This window comes from Podarcis pityusensis (assembly GCF_964106645.2).
Source record: "Podarcis pityusensis genome assembly, chromosome: 7".
Lineage (NCBI taxonomy): Eukaryota > Metazoa > Chordata > Lepidosauria > Squamata > Lacertidae > Podarcis > Podarcis pityusensis.
The window spans coordinates 18,963,633-18,990,236 of record NC_138031.1 but is presented as its reverse complement, the minus strand read 5'-3'; the positions used below and the strand labels follow the sequence as shown (position 1 = coordinate 18,990,236).

General features: G+C 40.1%; 1 protein-coding gene across 5 annotated transcripts in view; it reads right to left on the bottom strand.

Moving 5' to 3' along the window:
• The window catches only part of CSMD3 (CUB and Sushi multiple domains 3), a 578,955-nt gene that overhangs the window by 98,992 nt on the left and 453,359 nt on the right, over positions 1-26,604 (bottom strand). For all 5 annotated transcript variants that reach the window (XR_013988260.1, XM_081012460.1, XM_081012461.1 and 2 more), the window contains 7 exons: positions 21,398-21,511; positions 20,745-20,840; positions 19,405-19,608; positions 14,982-15,106; positions 12,051-12,147; positions 9,148-9,252; positions 130-248 (listed from right to left, as the gene is read on the bottom strand). Coding sequence is in view for 4 of the 5 variants with exons in the window: in XM_081012460.1 (XP_080868586.1) it covers positions 130-248; positions 9,148-9,252; positions 12,051-12,147; positions 14,982-15,106; positions 19,405-19,608; positions 20,745-20,840; positions 21,398-21,511 (860 nt within the window). In the remaining variant the exon portion in view is untranslated. The remainder of the gene's footprint in view (positions 1-129; positions 249-9,147; positions 9,253-12,050; positions 12,148-14,981; positions 15,107-19,404; positions 19,609-20,744; positions 20,841-21,397; positions 21,512-26,604) is intronic.

Sequence of the window (26,604 nt, the reverse complement as noted above, 5' to 3'; positions counted from 1 at the left end):
ATGGCAATTATATGGTTCAAATCACAAAGCTGAAGCTCATTACTATACATTTTATATTGCAGTCGCATTATGTGAATGCTTACTTACAAACAAATCAAATTATACATATGCACACTAAATAAAATCTACCTGGAGAGAATAGCCTTGATCACACTGGAAAGAAACCACATCGCCAACCATGTATCTGTCTCCAACTTTAATTCCACTGTTGGGGGTCTGAGGTTCAGGGCAAGAGTCCAAACCTATAGCTGTGAAAAGTTAAAAAACTTAACAATGACAAAATAAATTTCCTCCATTATAGAAACTGATCCCCAGACATATACAGCACACAGTTGCTCAATTTGTCAAGCAAGTACACACTGAGATTTATGACAGAAGAATTGCAGCTATTAAGTGGTGCTTTTCAGAACCTCAAAGAATGCTTTCCGCATCATCCTGCATGGCAGGGGGCTCCTGAATATTTCAGAGGGTTCTGGGAAGTGTTTTAGGATAGCCTTGCTGGATCAAAATAGCACCAGGTACAAAAGGACGGTAAAGGAGCCAATTGCCAACTATACTTCAGGAACCAGACTGCATATGCATATAAGTCTCCAGCATTCACAGTCTGGTACAGTGCTTCCATCTTCTCCCTCTTCATCCAAGTGAACAGCATCTCAGACACAGACACCAGAAGCTATAGTAGGATTATGTGGCCAGTTCTTGGAGCTACTCAGCTAGAGCCTCAGAGCGATTCACAGTTGTTACTGGGAGGGGTGGGAGTGGAGCAGCTCATCTCCTGGGAAGCTAAACAGCGTAGCCTCGCAGCAACAGGAAAGAGTCAGATTGAAATAAATTGAAATTGAAATACTTTATTGTCACTTGTACAACTTGTATACAGTGAGATTACACGAGCACCCCCCACTCAGCTCTCTTAGTCTTAATTCCCCTCGTTTACTGATGCACACCCACCAAACCCGAAAGTCAGTTGCCCTATTGTTATCTTTTCGTTCAGCAGCCTAACAGCCCACGGAGAGAAGCTGTTCTTTGCCCTGTTGGTGCAACTAATCATGCTTCTATATCTTCTGCCTGAGGGCAGGAGATCAAGAAAGTGCTGGCCAGATGCAAATATAGACCAAGGACATAAGAAGATACTGGTTGGATCAGTCCAAAGGCCCATCTAGTCCAGTGTCTTGTTCTCACCAGACGCCTATGGGAACCCTGCAAACATGAGAGAAATGCAAAACCACTTTCCCCATTTGTGTTTCCAGCAACTGGTAAAGGAAAGGAGACCAGGAAGAAGAGAGAAACAGGAGTGATTGAAAGGTTTAGTGGCAAGCAAGGGGACAAAGCATAGTGGAGCAAACCTAATAATAAAAAAGGAGTATACAGTAGACTGTTGGGGGCTTGGATTCGGATACAGGGCGGTATAGAAATTAATTAATTAAATAATAATAATAATAATACTCTAACTCAGGCAGAGGGCCTTCTCGGTAGTGGCGCCCGCCCTGTGGAATGCTCTCCCATCAGATGTCAAAGAAATAAATAACTACCTGATGTTTAGAAGACATCTGAAGACAGCCCTGTTTAGTGTAATTTTTAATGATTGATGTTTCAATGTACTTTTAATCTTTTGCTGGAAGCTGCCCAGAGTGGCTGGGGAAACCCAGCCAGATGGACAGGGTAAAAAATTATTATTATTATTATTATTATTATTATTAGGCAACAAAGCCAGATGAAATGAGAACATAGTCCAGAAGATTAAATACTTCTTTACAGTTACAAATTGCAGGGCACTGATGGTGTGCGGTATGTGTGTCTTTTAGGAAAGCATATCCACCATGATTCATCTTCTCATTGAGGATTTCTAATAATTGTCTAGGTATCAATGGCAATCAAACCAATTTGAGGAGGGTGATTTGAAAGAACTGAAACAGCATTCAGCAGCATAACCACAGAAATCCCTGTGAGCAGAAAGAAGAGTATGAGTCCCTTTCAGGAGACAAGATTCCAAAAGTGCTTCAGCCACAAGTTTAATAATCATAAAGATCTCAAGTGTTTAAAAATTAAGCATGGTGTTTAAATATTCAACGTGAAGGACTTGCTTCTGGTTGTTAGGCCAGCATTAAAATTGGCTTAAAACTGAATAGGCATCACTTACAAAAGGGTTCCCATGTTGCCCATGTCTGAAAAGCTTGCTTGTAAAGTAACGTTCAGCCAAGTCAGATATGCCAATTAAAAATAAAATAAAAAGCCTTTTTCAAATTACAGCTCACATAGTGAAAATTACTTGTAACTATTTGAACTTCTGCGGCTCTGGACTAGGGAAATTGCTTGGGGGTTCTTTGAAACTATTTATCTTAATGCTGTTTTGGAGACTTAGCACAGCTGTTAATGGAACCTAAACAACTGAAAGTAACAATCTACTGTGTTCACTTAATAAAAACCTTGTTTAGATGTATATTCAGCTTAATCGGAGGACCATTTGTGGCCTTGTGCAGAATAACAATATGATAAATTCTGATGAAACCATGCTATTTATTGTGCAGCACTAATTACTTAACCATTTAAACTTGCTGCTTGTTGAAATCACATAGGAATTTATTCCATGGTTCAACAAAGTTACAATCCATAACCCATCTGCAGCCTCTATAAGGTTAATCACTATGCACAGGCACATGGGATGTGCATGTTTAAATCATTATTTGGCAAACGGCCTAGCACATTTCACTAAATCTTAGCTGAACCGATCTCGCAGCATAAGTGTGAAGATATAATTAAATAAATGTATAACTGCAAATCCTTGGAGTGTGATGGCCTGGGAATCGGATTCAGAGGCTGAACCTGAGGAATCCCAGCCTGCACAGGAGTCCCCGCCTCCAGGACCAGCTGAGCCGGGGCTGGGGCTTGAGCCCAAAGGGTCCTCACCTGTGCTGGATCCTTAGGTGCAGGCACCAGCTGAGTCTGCTCTGGCCCCTGAGGTGGTGGAGGACCCATTGCCTGCAGGTGCTCCACTCTCAGCCCCGTCAGGGGAGGAGGAGGTTGCCTCTGGGTCCGGTAACCCTCCAGCCTCTCCTGAGTTGCAGAGGCCCAGGGCAGAGAGGTGGAGGGAACTAAGTTCCTGCAGGAGGAGTGTTTGCCTCCAGGCCAGGAGAGGCGAGTCACCTGTGGACCGGGGCTGCCCTATGCCTCAGGGCAGATAAAAGCCAGCCAGCCCAGTCCCAGGTTGCGGGAGCAACATTGTTGGCAACCTGTTCCTGCCTGCACCCTGTCCTGCTCTTCTGCCAGAGTTCCTGACCTCACCCGACTCCTTGCCTTGGACCCCGCTTCAGCCTTGATGGACAGCCTCCATACCACACCCTCGACCTCGGACTGGACGGTAACCCCCCGGGACCAGCACAGTAGGCAGAAAAGAAATGTAACATACATGCCCACCCCCGACTGCAGTCACAAGGGAGACCTACAAGGGCTTGGCTCTACATGGCAATTTTGAATCCTCTCTCTTTCCAAAACTATTGGAAACAAGCACCACCATCTCACTGTTGGGATTCACAGAATGCTGTGTAAAATAAGTCTGCAGGCTTGAGTTTGCTAGTTGATGCAACAGGCTGATGCAATACTTTCTATGGAGGTGCTGGGTCAGAATGACTCAGCTGTAATGTGCTGACAGTTGATTGGCTGCCATCGGTTTAAAAGGAAAACCTGTCCAGCAGTAAGGTGGTGGTGTAGAGGAGTGTAGTCAGAGAGAAAGGGTCTTCCTATTTGCCTTAAGGTGCAGCCAGGTACTTTGTCTAACTGTATGAACTGCTTCTGTAGATATTTGTATATATACAGTGTACTTCAGGTTAAATACACTTCAGGTTACATATGCTTCAGGTTACAGACTCTGCTAACCCAGAAATAGTGCTTCAGGTTAAGAACTTTGCTTCAGGATGAGAACAGAAATTGTGCTCCGGCGGCGCGGCGGCAGCGGGAGGCCCCATTAGCTAAAGTGGTGCTTCAGGTTAAGAACAGTTTCAGGTTACATACGGACCTCCGGAACGAATTAAGTACTTAACCCAAGGTACCACTGTATAGCTCACAATAAATAATACTGCACTGAAGAACCTGGAACTCTGAGCATTTCTGCTAAAGCGCCGCAAAGAATTCGTGACACTCACCCGCCCTCATCCTCCTCTGGTGAAGTATGGATCTCTCATAAAGTGAGTGGCAAAGTTTGGGCTCTCAAATTTCAGTGGCAACTTGTGCAGCACTAAAATTTGGTGCCCCCCAATCTCTCTAGCTCCATTCTACAGCATTGGTGTGCCACCCCAAGCTGGTCATGCTACCCTAAAGCCACCTCTGATAAGGACATCCTGTAACTCTACTCATCTCTGAATATCGAACAAAAGTCTCTTATTCTAGCTAGGGTCATGGTGATGTTCAGTGTGTACACTACCCCACCTAACAATACTATGAAATCCAGCATTTACAAAACTGTGACATGTCAGCTTCCATTTAAAAAATGATTTCCCACCACGGCTCAGAAACAGGGTTATACAAACCTGTTTTTATTGGTTATGGATACACTTCTTGGGCCATTCCTTTGAAGCCCAACTTTGAAAAGTGACTGTCTCAACTGAGGAGGAAGGATGGCTATGATTCTGCATCCAGGATAAAGGAAAAACTCAAGCATTTCAGATCATAGCTGTCAACTTTTCCCTTTTCTTGCGAGGAATCCTATTCAGAATAAGGGAATTTCCCTTAAAAAAGGGAAACGTTGATAGCTATGCGTCAGATTTTAGCAAGTATTCTCTGCTTCCCTTTCAAATAACTTTGGCCTCCAAATATTACATGGCAATATTTTAATGCATTTCAAAAAATATATATCTGTATATCAATTTAAAGATCTACATAACAGTTTTCCCATACTCAAATCAGTCTGCATCCAAATGTAATTAAACACAATTCTACCTTTTAAAACAATAATTAAACATGGAATACAAACAAAAAATCCTAAGGCAGCCACTGAAGAAAGTCTGAGCAGCCTACAAATTGCTTCAACAGTTGAAAGCCTTCAAAAATACACAGATCTCACAACATCCCTAGAAGATCACAAGAGGATAAACAGTCTTTAACTGTTATTAGGGGGCTGATTCCAAAGCCTTGGAGGAATTACGTAAAAGCTTTGCTCTTTCCAGTGCAAAGCAGGGCCTGATCAACTACAAGTGTGGCAATGACTCATACAGTCTCTAAGGTACATTGCTCCCAGGTCATGAAGGTTTTAAAACCCAGGTGGGCAAGCTGTGGTCCAGGGTATTCATGGTTAGTTTACATAGAACACTTTGCCTCTGGCTCTGGCTACCTCATATGTACCCCATAGATTAGGTCTGGGAATATGAGGCCCGAGAGGGAGAGAACAAGAAGTTTCTTCTCCCTCGTTTAAGGATAAGCAACAGCAGTCCAATTTGCTGCAATGGGAGCTTTTAGTAAAGGTAAAGGGACCCCTGACCATTAGGTCCAGTCGTGGCCGACTCTGGGGTTGCGGTGCTCATCTCGCATTATTGGCCGAGGGAGCCAGCGTACAGCTTCCGGATCATGTGACCAGCATGACTAAGCCGCTTCTGGCGAACCAGAGAAGCGCATGGAAACACCATTTACCTTCCCGCTGGAGCGGTACCTATTTATCTACTTGCACTTTGACGTGCTTTTGAACTGCTAGGTTGGCAGAAGCAGGGACCGAGCAATGGAAGCTCACCCCGTCGCAGGGATTCGAACCGCCGACCTTCTGATCAGCAAGTCCTAGGCTCTGTGGTTTAACCCACAGCGCCAAGCAAATTGCAGGTGTGGATTGGAAGTGAACTTGCAGGCCGTGTGTGTGTGAAGTCTAAAGGCCCTCAAACTTCTATTGCTCCATTCCAGGGTACTGATCTCAATTGGGCCCCACAGCTGCTATTTCTGAAATATATAAATAAAATCTGTGTACTCAAGCAACATGTTCCATGCCACGTATACCAAAGTATATGTGCATTTTACCAGCTTCTCCACAAGAATATCTTGGGGGACTTTGTCAAAATCAAGATACACTATGTCCACAGCATTCCCCTGATTCACTGAGCATGTAACTTTATATATATGTAAAAAGAAATGAAATTCATCTGGCATTGGTTGTTTTTGGGGAACCCACACTGGGGTCTTATTTTCCACAGCATCATTTTCTAAGTGCTCATAGACTGACTGTTTAATTTTCAATTCTCAGACTTTTCCTGGTATCAGCATCAAGCTCACCAGTCTATAGTTGCCTGGGTCTCTCTCCCCCTCCCCTTTTTTTGAAGATGAGGAAACATTTTCCCATCTCCAGTCTGCAGGAACCTCACTATTTCTCCAAGAATTCTCAAAGTCTATAGACAAATATTACATAGTGCTGAGTTATGGCTGCTTTTTTCACCTGCTCTCCTTTTCTGAAGTTAATTGTTCACAAATACCCTTTTAATTATTAATATAGCCATTTAAAATGAGTAATCCCAAATGAAACTGGAGGAAAGCACAGTTAAGCTACATATTTCTTTAAGCAATTGCTTACTCTTCCATTTTTTGAGTCGGTATCTCTAGTTATATGGATTTTTTTGTCAGTTACTGATTGTTAAAGTGACAGATATTATCTAGTTTGTAGCGCACATACAGAATTCATATACATTTTTGTCTGAATAGATAATCAGAAGAGCACATAGTAGATACAGGGATATTAATATAATTGAGCACCCAATAAATCTCAGAATACTATCCTGCTATTCCAATTCTCCACCTGTAACCAATTAATTAAATAGGCAAAAAGCTGCAGCTGATGAAGAAATAAATGTGTCAACCTCCCCCCACCCCACATGTTTCAGAGAAAAATCCACAGATCAGGTCATCTTGGACAGCAACATTTATGACATACCATATTGTGAGAGAGTTCCTTAAAATCTTCCTTGAATTCGCTTGTATAAAATTGACTCCATGTATTATAAGAAGACTCTTGCAATACCATAACGTGGGAGATTGTGGTTGTCATGATCAGGCTTAGCGCATGATTACGTATATTTATATATGTTTACATACTTAAAAAAAACACACAAAAAAAACACCCAAGTGGTTTATCATTCTTCATTGTCTAAAGGCTTTTTATTGTCATTTACCATGACAATAATCACCTTGCTAGGGAAGACCGGGTTTTATAGAAATTCATTCTATAAATTGTCTTGGCCAGGATCTATCGTCTTTAATTTGAGCATGTAACTGCAGTTCAGCTTCTGGTATTTTGGTTTAAGTACTGGAGGTTCCCATAAAGATGGAGCTTGAGGCTTCTGCCTTGGATATCTCTGAAATCACCTGACACATACTCACAGGATCACTAGCTAAATGTCTCTCGATATTCTCCATCCCCATCCCCTGGAAAGGAGAATACATGGCCCTTGGAATGTTGAGAGACTGAAACTTCTATCAGCCTTTAGCATTTACCATGCTGGCTAGGGCTGATGGGAGTCTGGACTCCAACAGCAACTTGAAGGGCAGGTTTCCCATCTCTGTTCCACTCCTTTACTTCATAATCAGATCTCATGCATCAGCTGACTGCCTATGTCTTTCCTAAGGAGGTAGCCTTATACTAGATCTATCTAGCTCTACAGTGATCAAGGTGTTAGGCAGAGATCCTTCACATCACCTGTCATCTGATCTTTGTTTAACTGGAGATGCTACGGATTGAATATGCAACGCAACTGCTCTAGCGCTGAACTGTGGTCTTCCACCATATTGTGTTCTAAAACAACAGTCTTGGCTTTGTCCACAGTTGTGACAAAGATGGAATCAGTCTGTGAAATGTGCAGAGGAGTGAAATTGTTTCCATTCTATTTACTATCAATTGTTCAGTTGTCAATCACTGGTATGCAAATGAGTACTCTAGGCACCTGCAAGATATATTCCAGGTGCAATGACTGGAACAGTTACTGAGATCAATACATAATGGTGACAACTCCCTGAAATCTCAACACTCTTTTCCTCTCCTCCTAGCTTTAAAACAACCAATTACTCCGATATCTTTGGAAACACGACAGCAAGGCAGTAAAATGCAAGGTGGAAGAAGAGGATTACATGACAGCAGATGAAACAAATACAAATACACATCTCTATCATAACTACTGCTATCAAACATCCAAAATTCAACACTTTCTGGTCACATTGCAAAATGGTTGAGGACTGAACAGGCAGTAAACAAAAACCAGTCAGATATACCGATAACAACACTTCAGTTTGTGGCTCTGGTCTTCCTGAATTTATTTACTTATTTTTTAAAAGATACAAAAACTTTTACATTGATGTCCAAAGAACCTGAAAGATGTCATCTAACACTTTCTTCCATCTATATTTTCCCACAACCATCCTTCTAAAAGCTGACAAAGGTGGTAAGTCCTAACAGGACTGACGTCAAAATGGTACTTCTGAGAAACAATAGGGAAGTGTCAGGATGCTTGAGGCAACTCCGAGGTTTCTACAGTAGTAGAAATATTCTGTTAAAACCTAAAACAGCAATCCGACAAAAAACATCCCAATGACGTTCCAGCACAGCGGTGAACCTTGGTGTTCAAATGTCAGTGTCGTCCTGGGAGATGCCAAAATCTAGCGCCCCCCGCCTCTTGACTTCCATTGGTGGTGGAACTGCTCTGGTGCCCCAGAAGCTACACCAGGTGCACCCTCTAGAGCCACCTCTGTTCAGCATGTTCAGTAGAGACAAAATGAAGACTGACATTTGGAAAAGAAAGAAATGGAAACCGTGGTGGGCGAGGGGATGCCCTTTTGGTTCTCCCATTTTGATCACTAATCCAGTTCCGTAGTTGCAATCTGTTATAGGACAATTCCAAAGTAACCACAGATCTACAATATTTTATAAGGAAATAATCTTTAAATTGTTGACAGAATTCTATTTGCAAGAGGTCATTCCACCTTAAAGGCTGAATAACATTTGTGGCAGCAAGAGGAGCACTGGGTAAGCCAGAAATAACGACAATAATAATTTTTAAAAGACAAATTGACACCCAATCCTGTTATGCTAGCTCTGTCAACTAGATCAAGACCTGAATGGTTTGAAGGCAATCCTTTGTGTCTCCAAAACTATCCTGGCTTACACAAGTGTAACATATATCATATGTACATTACCTGTATACTCCAAATGGAATCCAGCAGCAGACACACTAATATCTGATTGAAAGTTTAGGTACAAGTTGTTGGATGTACTGTTGAGAAGTGGAGGTATTGTAGTTCCTGGGGGAAATGAAAATAGAAGAATATCATGTTAGTACTGTGAGTAATACAGCTTTTACGCTCCTTGGATTTTGTCTTGAAATGTATGAAATCTTGCATGCACGCACAAAATCCAAACATTCTCCAGTTTGTAGAATGACTCCATCTTACCACTACAAGGTAACAGTAAAATGACAGAATGATAGAATTGTGGAATCTTTTGCCCAATGTGCAGCTTCAACCTACAACCCTGATATTAAGAGTCTCACGTTCTGCCAACTGAGCTATCTCAGTTGATTTTACTCTATTGTATCTTCTGAAATTTTGGCTATAATCACAAAAAATATAGCAGCAAGTGCGTTTGGCAATGGTTCAGGGCAAGCATCAGATTTCAGCAGCTCCTTTGCAAAAGGCTGCCAGTGGACCACTGGTACATCTGCCATGTTCAACAATGCAGCTGCCCAGCATTTTTTCTTTGTCTTCCACTACTCCTGCTACAGCAGCAGCAACAGCACCACTCACCACCCTCTCTACCAGACCCTATCAAATCTATAGCCCTACAGGCCAGGGCTTTGCATTTCAGGTACATTAAGATACTGGTACATATTTAGGTACATTAAGATACTGGTGCTGGAGGAGACTCTTGAGAGTCCCATGGACTGCAATAAGATCAAACCTATCCATTCTTAAGGAAATCAGCCCTGAGTGCTCACTGGAAGGACAGATCCTGAAGCTGAGGCTCCAATACTTCGGCCACCTCATGAGAAGAGAAGACTCCCTGGAAAAGACCCTGATGTTGGGAAAGATGGAGGGCACAAGGAGAAGGGGATGACAGAGGACAAGATGGTTGGACAGTGTTCTCGAAGCTACCAGCATGAGTTTGGCCAAACTGCAGGAGGCAGCGGAAGACAGGAGTGCCTGGCATGCTCTGGTCCATGGGGTCACGAAGAGTCGGACACAACTAAACAACTAAACAACAACAAAATACTGGATAACCACTACTGTTTGAAGCTGAACTTGGCTCCCATTCGAAAGTGGCATTGTTGCCCACCATAGCTAAAATGGCCGTATGAGATCCCAAGCACAGAGCGCCATGTGTGTTGGCACAGTCAGGTAAGAAAGTGAGCGGGGGAAGGAGAAATTTAGAGCCATAAATAATTTCTCTTGCATGGCACTGGAACTCAGCTTCAAGTCCTATTTCTACTTCACACTCACTTTAATATCTGCCTGTACTAGAGCAGGAAATATAGGTTGTGGTTAGGCTTGAGCAAGAATGGAAAAAAGGGAACAAGCAGAACAAAGGTCAGAGGTACTCTGCACATGCCCACATTCTAGGGAAACAGACATATATGAAAAATGGGAAGTTAACATCTAGGGCCATGAGTCACAGACAGCACATGTGGAGGACATTTGGGTGTACACATGGTCAAAGGCCATCATGAAGGAAAGACAAAGGAGCAAAGAGACAAACTGTATAAGGAGGAATAGAGACATGTCAGGATACAGCTGTGAATTCTCTTTGACTGTTCCCCTGCCTCTGAGTTATGAGCTGGAGAGCATGGGATCCTGGACCGACCGATCATCATTGCCACCTTTAATCACTACTACCCTGAGAATGTAAGAAGTGTTTTCTCTTCTTTATATGCTTGTGTGAAATTTTGTGCATGTATTCTTCAAATAAAACTCTTGGTGATGAACCATAACCTCATTTGTTCTATTCGCATCATAAGCCTAGCAGCTGACTAAAAGCTGCACAGACCAGGTAAAAAGCGACAGGGAAGTTATGTAGGAACCTCTAGGCTAAAAGTCTGGTACCAAATTTAAAAATTCCTAAGATTAAATTCTTAGAGGGGCCTTTTTAGCTCCTGGGACTCTCCACCAGTGCCCACACTAGCTGACCACTGATGATGGGCTTGAGTTAGCGGGAGAAAAACAAATAAGACTGGGTATTAGTAAAGCAGAAAAAGGCTAGAGTATTGAAAATTCAGAAAGGCTACATGTTCCAGAGGACATTAAATACTGTTGAGAGTTTGAACAGTATGCTATTTATTACTTATAGTATATCAAAGGAGTGGCCGAACCATGACTGGAACACTTCAGTAATCCAAGCTGTTCAACCAGGCATCACATTCAAAGAAGAGGCAAGTCAGCTCAAGCAAGAGATATGATCTTATGCCTTCCATCTACACAAGAGGACTAAGGAAACCCTGAAGGGAAAATAGATGATGAAACAACAGCTTGATCAACTGAACAAGCCAAAGAAATAGCTTCCTAGTGTTCCTGGGCTAGTTTGGAAGAGGAAAAGAATGTGAATAATGATATAGCTAGTAATGGTGCAAGGAAGAAGAGGATGCATTGGTGACTATGGTTTTGTATGCAGAAAAATCTTAGATTTAGACACTTCAGTGGATCCTGGATATTGTGTTATTTGTATTCAACTTCCATCCAGGTTGCGTAGTACAAAATCCATTAAGAGCCAATTGTTTTTTGAAGTCTAGTATTGGTAAACAGGATCTGCTCTAGACGACAAATATTGGAAATATAATTCACACCACCCTGCACTCACAATATATGTGATGTGTAGCAGCAAATGGCAATACAATACGTTTTAATGCAGACATCAATATATGGTAGCACCGGGTAATGAAACCCCAGAAATCTGGCATGCAGCTTTGAATCTCTAACTCGTTCCAAAAGATGTATTATGTATTACATGAACACAATTCCATATCTTTATAGCTGGCATCTTCAGAAGTGGCACAGGTTGATTGTTTATCATAAAAGGGAGTACCAGAAATGTAGTCATTCTTTCTATTCACCTGAATAGCTTCCAAGCCTCGGAGCATTATTATCAGCACCATCATAAAAATCCAAAGAGTCCCAGTTATGCTCAGTTGCAAAACTTATAACCTGTACCTATGAAGAAGAAAAAGTTAATGGCAAAATTATGAGAGAATTCCAAATTCTACAATTTCCCCAGATTCACAACTATCATAAAAAGTATATTTTGAGCGGCTATACTTTTTGCAAGTTGTGAAGGCTTGCAATGAAAACTGGGTTCAACTAGGCATGCAAGGAGAGTACCTCGTATAACATCTAATACTGTCCTCAGTTATCTCAATTTCTTCTGACATTGTAACATCCACCTGTTCTACAAAGTACTGGTATTTGTGCTTGCTGACAGAAGTTAGCAATGCTTACCTAATAATGGTGGACACCCAAAAAGTTTTGCCCTGCGTGAAAGAAGAGCTAGATGTATGGTAACAATATGATTTTCAACCACATGTTCACTGCCAATAAATAAAGTTGGGACACATGTATGGGTGAATTAGTGGGAAGAAGGGGTGCTTCAGTCATCCCTTGTTCAGATATTTTGCCATATCAACCACTGTCCATGGACACTTTCACCACTAGACTAGATGACATGTCTGGAACCACCAGGAAAAGAAGAGTGAAAAAAAAAAAGGCAGTGAGGAAGGTTAAACCATCCTCCTTTTGCTCTCCAAATGCTTTGTTATTACCAATTTGCACATCAATGGCAAACATGATTTGGAATCCTCTCTTCCTTGCTGAATATCTGCTTCTACCCGGAGTAATGAAATTGGGCCAAGTCTCAGCAGGTAATAAACATAAAATAATAGAAACAACTTCAAATAATGGTTACACACACCCCTGGACTCTATATGCTTTTTCTGTATAATTTTTGCATACAATTAGCCGGGCTTTTAAAAATGAAACAAAATGCAACAATGCACAAGCAACCAGGACATATGTCGTCATTCAATGCTTGAGGTGGTTCAACATGGGCAAACCTCAAGTGAGCCTACACTACCAAATTATGTGTAGAAATCCATTTTGAAAAGATTCCTCCTCCATTCTTACAACTAACAGACACCATAAAGGCCAACGAAGTTCTCTAAACTATGCTTATTTCTATATCCTGAGTTCTGGAATAAGGGGGGGGGGGATAGTGTTTCCAGTTAATTGGGTATTTTTCACTGTTAACTGGAAAAAAAATAGGTAGCCGTGTTGGTCTGCCATAGTCAAAATAAAAAAATCCTTCCAGTAGCACCTTTAAGACCAACTAAGTTAGTTCTTGGTATGAGCTTTCGTGTGCAAGCACACTTCTTCAGATACACTGAAACAGAAGTTGCCAGATCCTTCTATATAGTGAGAAGGTGGGGAGGGGTATTACTCAGAAGGGTGGTGGGAATGGGAGATAGCTGAGATGATAGCTCAGCTATCTCCCATTCCCACCACCCTTCTGAGTAATACCCCTCCCCACCTTCTCACTATATAGAAGGATCTGGCAACTTCTGTTTCAGTGTATCTGAAGAAGTGTGCTTGCACACGAAAGCTCATACCAAGAACTAACTTAGTTGGTCTTAAAGGTGCTACTGGAAGGATTTTTTTATTTTGGAAAAAAAATGTTAGCTTTCTGAAAATAGAGTGGGTGGGAGGGTTTGTCAGGTCTTCATATAACTTAATTACATAGAGATTCTGCTGTGTGAAATATACTGCATAAAGGAGCTGAGGATGGTCACCTCCAATTCTAAATATGAAACAGCCTTATGATGAATCATACTATTGGCTCATCTGATCTGGTACTATAATGGCAGCAGCTCTCTGGCCAGGGTACTTCACAGTCCTGATACCTGACACTTTTTTCTTTTTTTTCAGAGATAGAAGAGATCAAAACTGGGACCTTCTTACACTCTTGTGCAAATTAATTGAAACAAACAATGTAGTTTATTGTACAAAACTCACATATACATGTACAAAACTCACATATATGTACATTAGTAACGGATATGACCTCCACTATTTTTAAGCAGAATTTGAACATGGTTTGGCATGGAGTCTACTAGTTTCAAACAGTCACTGTTGATTTTCGGATTCCTGTACCTCACTTGAATCAGCGCCTGAATGATCTTCTCCAGTCTACAGCACGGAGGCAACTTTCGCATATAGCCCACAAATTCTCAATGGGATTTGCCTCCGGGGAATTCCCCGGCCAATGAAGTACCTGTATTTGCTACTCTGTCATGAATTTCTTCAGCACTTTCAGTGTGTGACAGGGGGCTAGGTCCTGCTGCAATATCCCAGTACTGTCAGAATACCTCTTTCCCAGCTCTGGAATAACTATCTTTCGTAGAACCTCAATATATCGTGGCGAGCGCATCATTCCTTCTATTGGCTGCAGGCTTCTGACAGCGTAATGATCAACTGACTTTTCATGTTTGTTTTGAGTACAGGATTACGAGTAAGATAGAAAACATGCTTTGTTTCAATTAATTTGCACAAGGGTGTAGGGTCACACGGTGAAAAAGAGGTCAGAACTCCTGCAGCCCTTACAGCATTTGTAGAAGAGGTAATTTTACCACTTGTAGCTAGTAAACGAATGGAAGAATTCAAGAGTGATCCTCTGACCTCACCTCCATGCTGCCAGTTGGAGCGTGGCAGGGTTTTGGATCATGCAGCTAAAATGTCATTAGTTCCAGCACCTTAAATTACCTTTCATATATTACAGTTATAAAAACTGTTAAAATTGTTAAAATTTTAATCTTGATATACTAAAAGTAATATTTCTCAACAGGAATGTCTCTCACAGTAAATTACTCCAGGAAAAAGGTTTATATCTATTGTGACAGTTGTTAATTGCCTGGTTTGGTTTGAACTTTTCATGCCCTCAGTTCTTCCAGAGATGAGAGCCTATACTGATATCAGAAGAAAATTCTATGTGTTCTTACTTGAATTCCAGCTCCTTCAGGTACTGTGATCTTCCAAATACAATTCAGATTGTTGTCATAAGGCTCAGGATAGCCAGGGGACAAAATGGTCCCTTTGCGCTTAGTTAAAATTCCTCCACAGGGCACTGGAAACAAAGGCATAAAATGTGGGAAGAGGTTCCCCTGTATTTCATTCATCACAGCAGGGATAGGTTGTAACAAAACCTTACAGAATTACAAACATGATTGATCTGAACAGTTTTACAATATGATCCTATAGTTCAAGATGGCCTCAGGAAAAGAAAACACAGCATTACACCCACCCATCCTGATATTGTAAGACTCTTAAACTGTTCTAACACATCTGATATATACACACAATGGCTGAATCTGGCATTTACACTCAACAGGTATCATCCACTTCTGCTAAATAATACATTCTGTATTCATTCAGGTTCTATATGTGGAATCAATGAGAGTATGATTAAGGAATGGTAAAATGTACTGTCTATTGCAAGGCAAGGCTCTCTCCAGAGTTAACAATGCAACCTTAACCACATTTACTCAGAAATTAGTCTGACTCAATGCAACAGGGCTTACTCATAGGGTTAGGGTTGCAGTGGACACTCTTGGAATAGGGGACATCCCCAAGGATCTGATACTGCTTGCTAAGGAGAGGTAAGTATGTTTGAAAGATCAGCTGTTTGTTACAGTCACCCTGCTACTTAGAAGGTGTAATGAATCCTTGAGACAACTCTCTGCCTTGGGAGAGTGTAGTCTACGGCCCTATAAAAGTTCAGTCTAAAGGATGAAGGAGCAGAAACACCAAGGGGAGCAGACTTGAAGAAGGGCTTGTCTCTTCCCCAAGCTGCCTCGCCATTTGCAACACCTAGCTGAGAGAAGCTAATCATTATCTGAGAAGAAATGAATCAATCAGTCCACATTTTATTTATTTACATAATCTATATGCCACATTGTCATTATAAATTTATGTTCTCAGGTTGTCTAAGCAGACCCGTAGGGAAAAAAGAAGTACAACTTTTATTGATCCACTAAAAAGCTGGTAACTGTGAGAAATAAGAACGGATGAACAAATAATGTTATTGCTGATATTATTTTCTTTGTAAATAAAACCCATGACCCAGAAATCCTAGTCAATCATTAGTGTACTCCTCCAAGTCAATAATAATAATAATAATAATAATAATAATAATAATCGGGCATAGGCAAACTCAGCCCTCCAGATGTTTTGGGACTACAATTCCCATCATCCCTGACTACTGGTCCTGCCAGCTAGGGATCATGGGAGTTGTACACTAAAAACATCTGGAGGGCCGAGTTTGCTTATATAATAATAATAATATTGCAATAATAATAATAATGATGATGATGATGTATGGCCATTTTTCAGGGATTCTTTAGCTGTAATTCCTGTGTTTGGGGGGGAGGTTGGACTAGATGATCCTTAGAATTCTATGAAAGCATATTAATTTCCCTTACAAAACCTGGAACCATTGTTTCCCCATCTGAGAGCTCCAAGTCCTAGCATCCTTTAATAAGCTGCTTTTTGCAGGATTATTTGGGGAGTGAAGTTCATTAGATATGCTTTAAAAGCACAGTGTGGATCTGCCCTCACTTAATATAGTTTAATATACAGACTTACAGCCCAGCCCTAAGCATGTCTACTCAGGCCTGCTGAGTTCAATGTGACTTAGACCCAGTTTTGCTTGTACAGTGGTACCTCGGGTTAAGTACTTAATTCGTTCCGGAGGTCCGTACTTAACCTGAAACTGTTCTTAACCTGAAGCACCACTTTAGCTAATGGGGCCTCCCGCTGCCGCCGCGCCGCTGGAGCACGATTTCTGTTCTCATCCTGAAGCAAAGTTCTTAACCTGAAGCACTACTTCTGGGTTAGCGGAGTCTGTAACCTGAAGCGTATGTAACCCGAGGTACCACAGTATAGGTTCGCAGCCTTAATATAATCTACACCATGGAATACAGAATAGCCCTCTGATTAGCTAGGGCATTTTATTTTAACAGATTAGGCCTGGGAAATTTTGGCCTTTCTTGTTCAGCTTTGAACCCATTTATGATGCAGGTTTCAGTCTGAGAATTCAGTCTGAGATTAAAAGGCAGTGGGGCCTAGATCTAGGTCAAAAGGGGCTTCTTAGAGATGTAATGAGCCCTCAGGGCTTAAATAAAATATAGCCTATTTTTTTCTGTCGCAAAGCAGCTCCATTTTTTTAAAAAGCCGACTTTGCTGGAGTCCAGTGTACTTTTGTCAAAACAGTAAAGCCCACATTTGTGCAACACACAAAATAAATAATGACAATAATAACAGACATAAACAGAAAGAACTCATAAGGGCACCACACTGATATTTGATGCTAAACATGAATGATACTTGCGGTCAAGAAACTAGACATTCTAATATAACCACATTAGACTGTCATCTAAATACAGATATTCTGCTGGTATTATAATGGCTTGGAGAAATGATTGATGAGAAGTTTTATCAGTACCATTAGCAGCCCATGCATCACTCCTGTGGAACAACATTATCAAGTCCTTGAGCTCATTTCATTAGATACAAAAATGAGGACTTGAAGAATATGTAGAAGAAGGAAACTTATCTGAGTAATGAATGTAGGAGCTACATTTTGTATTGCATATAACTGATAGAATCTGTCAGGGACTACATGAATAAACTAAAGGTCAGTGTCACTTAAACAGTTTAAATAATTACTGGTAAAAGCAGGAGCAGACAGAATGACTGATAGCTGATATCTGTAAGGAAACATTGAGGCAGTTGCTACAGAGCTACGGCAATTTAAAATGGTCATGGCTAGCATTTCAATTATTAACCTGATTTTCTTCAGAGCAGTTTTAAGCTCATGCATATTTATGACCTAGATTAGAAGAGTGATGTGCACTAATGAAGAGCAACTACCTTCCTTGGGTCAAATTAACTTTTGTAATTTATTTTATTTATTCAATTTATAAGCCATCCTATAACAATCATTCTGTGGGCAGCATGCAAGTAAAATTGGCTCCAAGATGAAAATCACATTGTCATTTTTAAAAATTCTGCAAAAACACAAACAAGACAAACGTCTTTAAAATAGAGACCAAGATATTAAACAGCACAGCCCTAAAGAATTAAAGCAAGGGAAAGAAATGCAAAAACAAAACAAAACAAACACCATAGGGCTAAAAATAATATCAGGGCACTGCATAATAAAGCTGATGCAGATGTTTTGGACTACAACTCCCATCACACCCATCAAGCAAGTTGGCTGAGGCCGATGGGAGTTGTGGTCCAAAACATTTGGAGCGACCAAGTTGGTAAAGAGTAGCCTAGAACATCTGGAAAAATGAAATGGTGTTTGATGCTGAAAAGACATGTAAGTATTTAAACGACCTGGTGGCCCTCCTTGGGGATGGTCTTCCACAACAGAGATGCTACTGCTGGAAAGTCTCTTTCTTTTGTAGCCAGCCATTGTGTTTAATTTGATTAAGGCACCTAAAGAGTACCTCTCAGCCAATAATATCAGCACATGAGTAGGTACGGATACCAAGGTCTTATAGGATGGGTTTAAATTTTAAAAATACTAAAACCAGCCTTTGATATCATAAAAACCCTTATATAAAGACCCACCCTCCTCCCTATTGATTATCTGGTTATTTTAAAAAAAAAATAAAAATAAATCAGCTAAGAAGAATTGTCATCATGAAGAAACAAAGCAAACTTTCAAATGTTGCATACTCATAAAAAAAGAAGAGTGTAAACAGGTCAAAGCAGCTTAAGACAGAATACAAGATACTGAGAAACTATGAGCAATGGTACAGGAATGTAGAACGAATTCGGTCTCCTAGTCTTAGAAGTGATGATGGAATGAACACAGTAGCAGGGTTCGGCAGTCAATATCTTAGGTATGGAGTCTCTGAAGCAGAGTTCTGAGTATACTGGGAGCTGCAGGATCAAATGGAAGTCCTGCTGTGTGCAGAGAAGCCCACTTCCCTTGTGCATTGACACCATTAGATGTAACCCAGCAAAATCTTGGAAAATGTAAGTGCCATAGACAGGAATAATAGAGCAAAAGGGTAAACAAGTGTGTGGGTTGAACGCACTATTTAGAGGAATTGCAACGTTTCCCTGGAAATGTGTAAAAATGAGGTGACATTTTCAGAATCCTGTGAGTTTAGTGATTAGTGTAAACAGTATTTTCTAACATAAGGGAGAAAAATATTAACAGCTACAGAAAAGAAAGGATGGGATTCCTGATTCTCTTTAGTGCTAACTTTGTATAATTCTACATATAACAGAAGGCCAGTAAGGCATGGATGCTGGCAAAAGCACAGGAACAAATGTGTCAGTATTTGATACAATACTTCATTAGACAGTAACTAGACCTTTACAAAAATACAACTTTTAACTACTCACCAACACATGTAGGAAGGGAATCATTCCACTGTGCCAATGCATTGGGCACTGTGTCACATCTAATTGCTATTGATCCATAGAGTATGTAACCTGGATTACACTCAAAAAGAACCAATGAACCAACCGCAAACTCATTTCCAATTCTTTTCCCAAATCGTGGCTCCGGCACCGAACTGCATTGGGTTGCACTTGTTCTTGGAACCGCTAGAAACCCACAAGAAATGGCATGTACTGATTCATAGTGCAAAAATATTTTTTTAGCCTGCGCAAACATTTAAAATACATTTAAAATTAGGGTTTTTAAAAAAAATCACTTTGATGCAGTTCCTGATTGAGTGTATATATCTATTTTATCTTATATAACAAGGCCTATACTTATAAACGTTAAGTAAAACAACAGTTCTGATTAGATAAAAGAGCTGTCCCTACGAGCCCTTTGAAAAATCATGCTGGGGTTGTACTGTACATTAGTTGGATAAAAAACAAACAAACTGTGATGCATTATTGAATTAATATATGAAGTTCATATTGTTGTGATGGATAGATATTTAAATGTATTGGCTATGGTTTTATGAATATATGATCTGTTTGTCAGATCAGTATTCAAATTTTATAAAAGACTGAATTACAGTAGCAAATGTTGACGTGCAGTCATTTTAAGTGCCTGAACCATAACATGGTAAATAAAGTAAATGAAGTGAAATGACTTAATAATTAACAGCAAAATTATTGATTTAGCTCAGGGTAATACACTGTCTAAATCCACAATGATACTGAAATATGTATTTGAGTGGCAGGCAAGGTTGAATATAAATAGATCAGATAATAAGCAAAATGGAAAAAGGGAGTCTCCCGGTCTCACTTCAAGTTTGCAAACCCTTCATAGCTTTTCTACAAATTTAAGTTTCATGAATGGTTATTCTTCTTAAACATGCTAATAATAACCACAGGGATTCAAAATACATAAGGAAATATGGTATCCAGTGCTTTTTTCCTTAAAAATTTTTTATGGGTACTCTCATTTTGACTCAAGAAAACCACCATTTTATAGCTCAAATTGGGAAAAATAAATACAGTGAATGGACAAAAGTACAAAGATTCACAAAATGTTTAGGGGTATGCGTACCACTGCACTGGATATATCAACCAGATAGTATTTTCCCTATCAATATTTTATACTTCTTAATCTCTGTTGTGTTGGATACAGTTTCAGACTGACTGGAGTTGGGGTTTTTAAAATGTGTGTGTGTGTTAAAGAAAGGTCTTAGAAATGAAAGGAAATGTGTAAGATTAGCACAAAGGTTTAAGTGAAGCATATTTGAAGCACTCATGTTTCATACCTTGATAAACAAAGTGAAATCCTTTAGCTGTTATGGGTCCAACTGAAGTAAATCGGATGGTAATCTGGTTCCCTGAGCTCAAGGGAAGGGATTCTCCTATTCAAGACAACAAGCATTGTATCTCAGAAACACGTTGGTGGGGGTTTTTTTTGCCAATAATCCTAAAATACTGTTTGCATTACATCTGGCAAACATGTTATTTTAAATCCTAATCTCAGTGTTAGGGTCCTTTTGGGTCTAACTTGATATTCTGTCAGGTTCATATTGATTGACCTAGACATAAAGTATCACAGTTGATTAGTTACATCTCGTAAGTTATTACCTTTTACAAGTGGTGTTTCGGAGAGGGGATATTTTGCTAACAAAGGCTATTCCTCTATTCATCTTTTTAGCAAAGATATCAGTGGCTTAAGCATGTATATCCAAGATTTTTCTCACTTCTGAGGAATGATTACATGTGGCTTGAATCATACAGAAACACCTCCTTTCAACTGATCTCATTGTAATTTATTTGCATAAGAAAATATTTTGGAATTTTAACCCACCCACATTAAGAAGAAAAAAATCAGTATCAACCATCTATCCACCAGAATATCTGGCACAAATCTTTACTCAACAAACAAGGAATGCATGGTTGTTCTATGATGATATACCTGAATGAGATCCTGAAAGAGAAGATAATAAAGACGACTGTTGAGTTGGGCCATCATATACCTCAACCACGTCATGGAGTGACGTCTGGAAAAATACAAACTGGCCAAAAACCACTAAAGGAAAGATAAAAAGAAAAGTAGGAAATTAAATTGAAAGAAAGTTATTGTTCATTTTTAATACCATGCATACAGCTAAGTGATACTCTGATAGCAGTTACCATTTTCATACAATATCCTAAGTGTAATGAACCATTGTTTCTTCTGATCCAGCTGTCATGTTGGTTCTGTTGGGCAGCTTCTTATATTGATAGAAGTCTGCAGATCCTATGGGAGCAGGCCAGCCAATCTGTAGGGAATGAGTCTATTGGAAAGGACCACAGAAGTGCATGCAGAGAGAAGGAGGATGTCATCAAAGTACCACTACAACCACAACTCTAACCATGACCACCAGATTCCTTTGGAGACAAAGATTCATTTGGAGTGCCTGACCTTTGCTATTCTGCCCAACGAGAGCCAAATGTAAACAAGAAATACAAAAAAGTAAAGAAGAAGTTTTTCATAGAAACATCTACCACCTCATGCCCTTAGCAAGTTGGATACAAAAGCATTAATTTATAGCTGATTAGTCTATTGGAAGTTTAATTAACTTCAGCATGATTAATGTTTTCATCAAGTCTGTGCATTTGGACCCTGAATCAATTTCCAAGCCCTCTTTTATCTTAGAGTCTCATGATGAGAATGCAAGGGGTCAAACAGGAGGCGGCAGGAGAAGAAAAGAAAAGTTATGTGAACCACTTTCCTAGCTGCTGGCTCTGACTGGTTGGGAAAAACCCCAGAACAGATTTAGGGAGAATGCAGGGACGTCAAAGTTTCCATCAGCAAAAATAAACTTCTTGCCCCATTGCACTTGAACCTGCGAGTTCAAGGACAAAACTGAAGCTTCCCAGCTAGTGACAGTCACCCTTGGACTCTGTAAGGTAGAGGTAAAGGTACCTCTTCCCGTACGGGTCAGTCGTGTCCGACTCTAGGGTTGTGCACCCATCTCACTTAAGAGGCTGCTCTGGACTCTGTACATTCTGTACATCTTCCTGCCCTGAACATCTGTTATTAGTATTTACATGCCCAGAATATCATTGCCTCAGGGGAAACAAGCATCAAAGACCAGCTTTACTCACAAAGGAAATAAATGGTTGCTATGATTTTTCTACACCTGTTATAGTGAAAGTTTGATAAACGTTCACTGAAGTTAGGTCCTATTCTGCAACAAGTGTTAATGCTTCCAAGCTACAACAAACAGCCTGAATTTCAAAAGTCTTTTGAACTTCATGGAGCTTTTGGAGGTGGGAGAGAAGTGTCAGTTCATGATCTTAGGACTCTGAAAAACATAGTTCTAAACTGGAAGCTGGTGTGAGCAGTTCACCATTTGGATAGACTTCTTGGGAATGTTCCTACACTGAGCAGGAATGCCATCTCCCAGGACTGGAAAATCTAGTAGACACCAGAAATTCAGGGACGCTGATTTAATTAAAAAAGTCAAAAGTTCAGATTTTACAAATGAAGTGTGTGTGTGGTGGTGGTGGTGGAAATAGTTACAGAAAGAGTAATAGCAATGATGTTATTGGTCTCAGGACTCTTTTCTGTACTCTGAAGACATGTCAGGAGTTTGTCAAAGAAGCACACACAGAGAGAGAGAACAGCCTGAGGATGATTTTATAGCTTTGTCATAGCACGCCATTTCATTCCTGAACACTTAATTAAACGCTACATATAAGAAGAGAATTCTCTTGTATTATCCATGCAAAGTCTATCCCACATGTTAATATTAATATCCAAGTGTAGCATATTAATTTCCATGTAGGTTCTACAGCTATATATACTGGACTGTATTGAAGACAACTTTTTTCGTCTAGAGTGAAGATGAGAATCTTTAGAGCACAACATATTCCCTTTGTTCTTAAAGGGTATCTTAAAGCTTGTAAGATTAATTATAGTGAATGATAGCTTTGGTAGGTCTCTAGTTGTTCTTTTTTTTACTACAAAGGCCCTTCTTCATTGCTCTCCTATGAACCAACATAATTGTAGTCATACACATGCTTCTCCTTTTTTCTCCTTCCCCTTCAACAATATCTTGAATAACGAGAGCGGCATTATATTTACATTGCATTGTTTGATTCTCTGTTGGAATTGTCGTGGTTTCCAAGACAATTTCCTTTCCATTATTTCTCTATTTCATTCTTATAAATATTCTATTTTGCTTGATTGCTCTCAGCTACTCAGCAGATATTTTCATCAGTTGCTGTTACAAAGCTGAATGTGGGGGGAAATCAAATTGATGAGAATCTCCCTTCAGTTTCTAAAGAGAGTTACCCTTATAATTTGATAACCTTTTCTAGCTGTCATAAGGCTCTCACAAATGGTCTCACTGGCATCATGAGAATGTGGTTCGGCTGCTCTAGATTTCAAAATACATCAGATATAAAGAAGAAATGAATGATGAAAATCTTCCCGGTCCACAGTAGAATGCAAATGAAGAAATCAGAAGAAGTATACCACCTGATGATGCCTTCGGTTGTGGGGACAATGTTTTCTAGGAAACAAGGGGGATTCGGATAGAGAATACGATGATGTGATGATATCAATGGTGCACAGTGAATTTTTTTGCAGGGGAACAGTTAGGGCCAGAGGCCCCAGCCTGCAAGGGTGATGGGGCGTGTGTGACATTGTGCAAGGAACATTGTGATGTCCTGAAATCACACATGTGAGCATCGCGCCTCCCTCCCTAAGTCAGGCGGAAGCTTCCCAGGCTTTGGGAAGGAGGAAGCAGACTTAGTACCATAATTCACTGTGAACATTTAGGGGACTAACCTAGTCCACTGACCACATGCCACTGGATAATATAGCCACATCCACAATATACATTTAGAGCACTTGGGTACCCCAGATAATCCCTAGTCCAGCCTCATGGGAAGGAGAAATCCTCCGCCTCCTTTTTTCTTGTGACAGGTAGACGATGATAATGATAATGATCATAATGATAATTTATACCCCGCCCATCTGGCTGGGTTTCCCCAGCCACTCTGGGCGGCTTCCAGCAAAATATTAAAATACAATAACAAGGTCTGCCTGTTCCCATGTATACTCAAACAAGTCCTGCTCCTTACTTTGACCACTGCCTTGCCCTCTCCCAAGTATGTAGGCGATTATTGTATCACGTATTCTAACTTATCAAACACCAACACATGAAATAATGGGGGGGGGGCACCATATATAAAAACATCTCTGCACTATAGCTCCTCCTGCCTCCCCAGTTTTATTCATTTTAGGAGAGACAGTGAAAAATACTTGTTAAGACTTCTTAACGAAGTAACTTAAGATGATTTTTAATTATCAGAAAGGACTAAGTTGGATCTTATATAATTGCAGCATCAATTATTTGTCTCCACCACAAATAAGGACTTCTATCTCCACACTTTAGTATCACCCCCGGTTGCTCAGGTTAGTCCTTCCCAATATATATGAAGCCATGAGGAATATATCACGTCACTGCATAGCCTGTTGATTGGTTACACTTTGCATACCAAATTCACTTCAAGGCCTCAATCTTCACAGGCTTGTATTGAATTGACCTGATGGATATGTTTGTTCATGAACACCCACAGAAACACCATTACTCTAGGAGAGATCTGTTGTTTTTCCCCCTAAGGCGAGCCTTATAAACTAAAGCAAACAACTTAGAATTCAATCTTTAGCTCAGCCTACAACCAGCACAAATCAAATATTTAAAATGCCCATGAACAATTCAAATTCATAAATGCCAGTGTGTGTGGAATTTATCTCAGAGCTTATTTATTTCGTTATTTAAATATTTATAAACCCACACTTCTGTAGGAAATATAGCAAAGTGTTGTACCACATAAATACATAATACGATAATAATAATGTCAGTAAAAACAATGAAATGTCATTCAAAAGTGTTGGTGTTTTTTTAAAAATAAAAATAAAAAGGATGAATTCCAAAGGCCTATCTGAACAGCCCAGTTTTTAAAAGGCATATAAAAGAAAGTAGGGAAGACTCCCACAGGACTTCTTTAAGCAAGGAGTTCCACAGGGCAGGGCTTGCCTCACTACATGCACAGTTTCTGGTATAGGGACACAGGGGACCACAAAAAGTCATCCACCAGAAGATCCCAGTTGTCATTTACTGTGCTGCAATGAAAACAACTTTTGTAATAGCATATGTTAAAATTGGCACACAATATCTAAAGATCTTTTTACAATGCTTAAAGAACTCTATATGAAGTCAACAGATGCCACTCAGACTGATGCTAGTGCAGATGTTATCTAGAAAGAAGCATTAGGAGTTCATATATAATTATATTGCACTCTAGTTTATTCCCGCTTTCCCCTCACAGTCTTTTTTTTTTAAAAAAAACAACAAACTCGTTTCTCTTTTAGGCACATATTATGTATTTGCAGGACACTGTGGAAACCGCAGAATGTGTGTGTGTGAGGGGACTTATCCGAGATCACCCCAAAGACGTTTAATGTTTATTCATATCTTCACTGAGAACAACAACAACAACAACAGAGTCGGGGAAAATTATGACAGCCATGATATTATTCTCCAAAGCTAAAACACACATTGAAATGAGCTCAGGTTTATTCACTGGGCATCCTTCTTTCCCTAGCAGGTTGAAAAAACTCAAGAACACTATTTAGAGACAAGCACCTAACTATACTATATTTGCCTTTTGCTGTGTGCTGCCATCTGCATGCTCAGTATGACGGAAATCGACTTGGCTGAGTGGACTTTGATGTCTTCAACAATTGGTGATTTAGAAGCAATTTAAGGCTCTCATACACACCCTTTACCTTGGAAAAACACAAGATAATGCAAAGCTCTTAAGCTGTCATCATTGCATACCTGTCTGAAAACAACATAGATGGGGAGGTAAATATTTTCTGAAATATATTTTTCTTCCCTCTTGGCTGGAATCCTAAAAACCTCTTCTCAGCCTATGAATTCCACTCAAGTAAATATTTATTGATTGTTCCCCATCAAGTCCTCAATGGGCAAGAAAAAAAAGTGGATTTTAGTCAGTGTGGCTGCCATTCAGCATTTGGAAATGCTCCTTCGGCTTCTCTAATAGGTAAGAAGCTTCAGGCATGCAGCACTTGCCTGAAATTACCGTATTTTTTGCTCTATA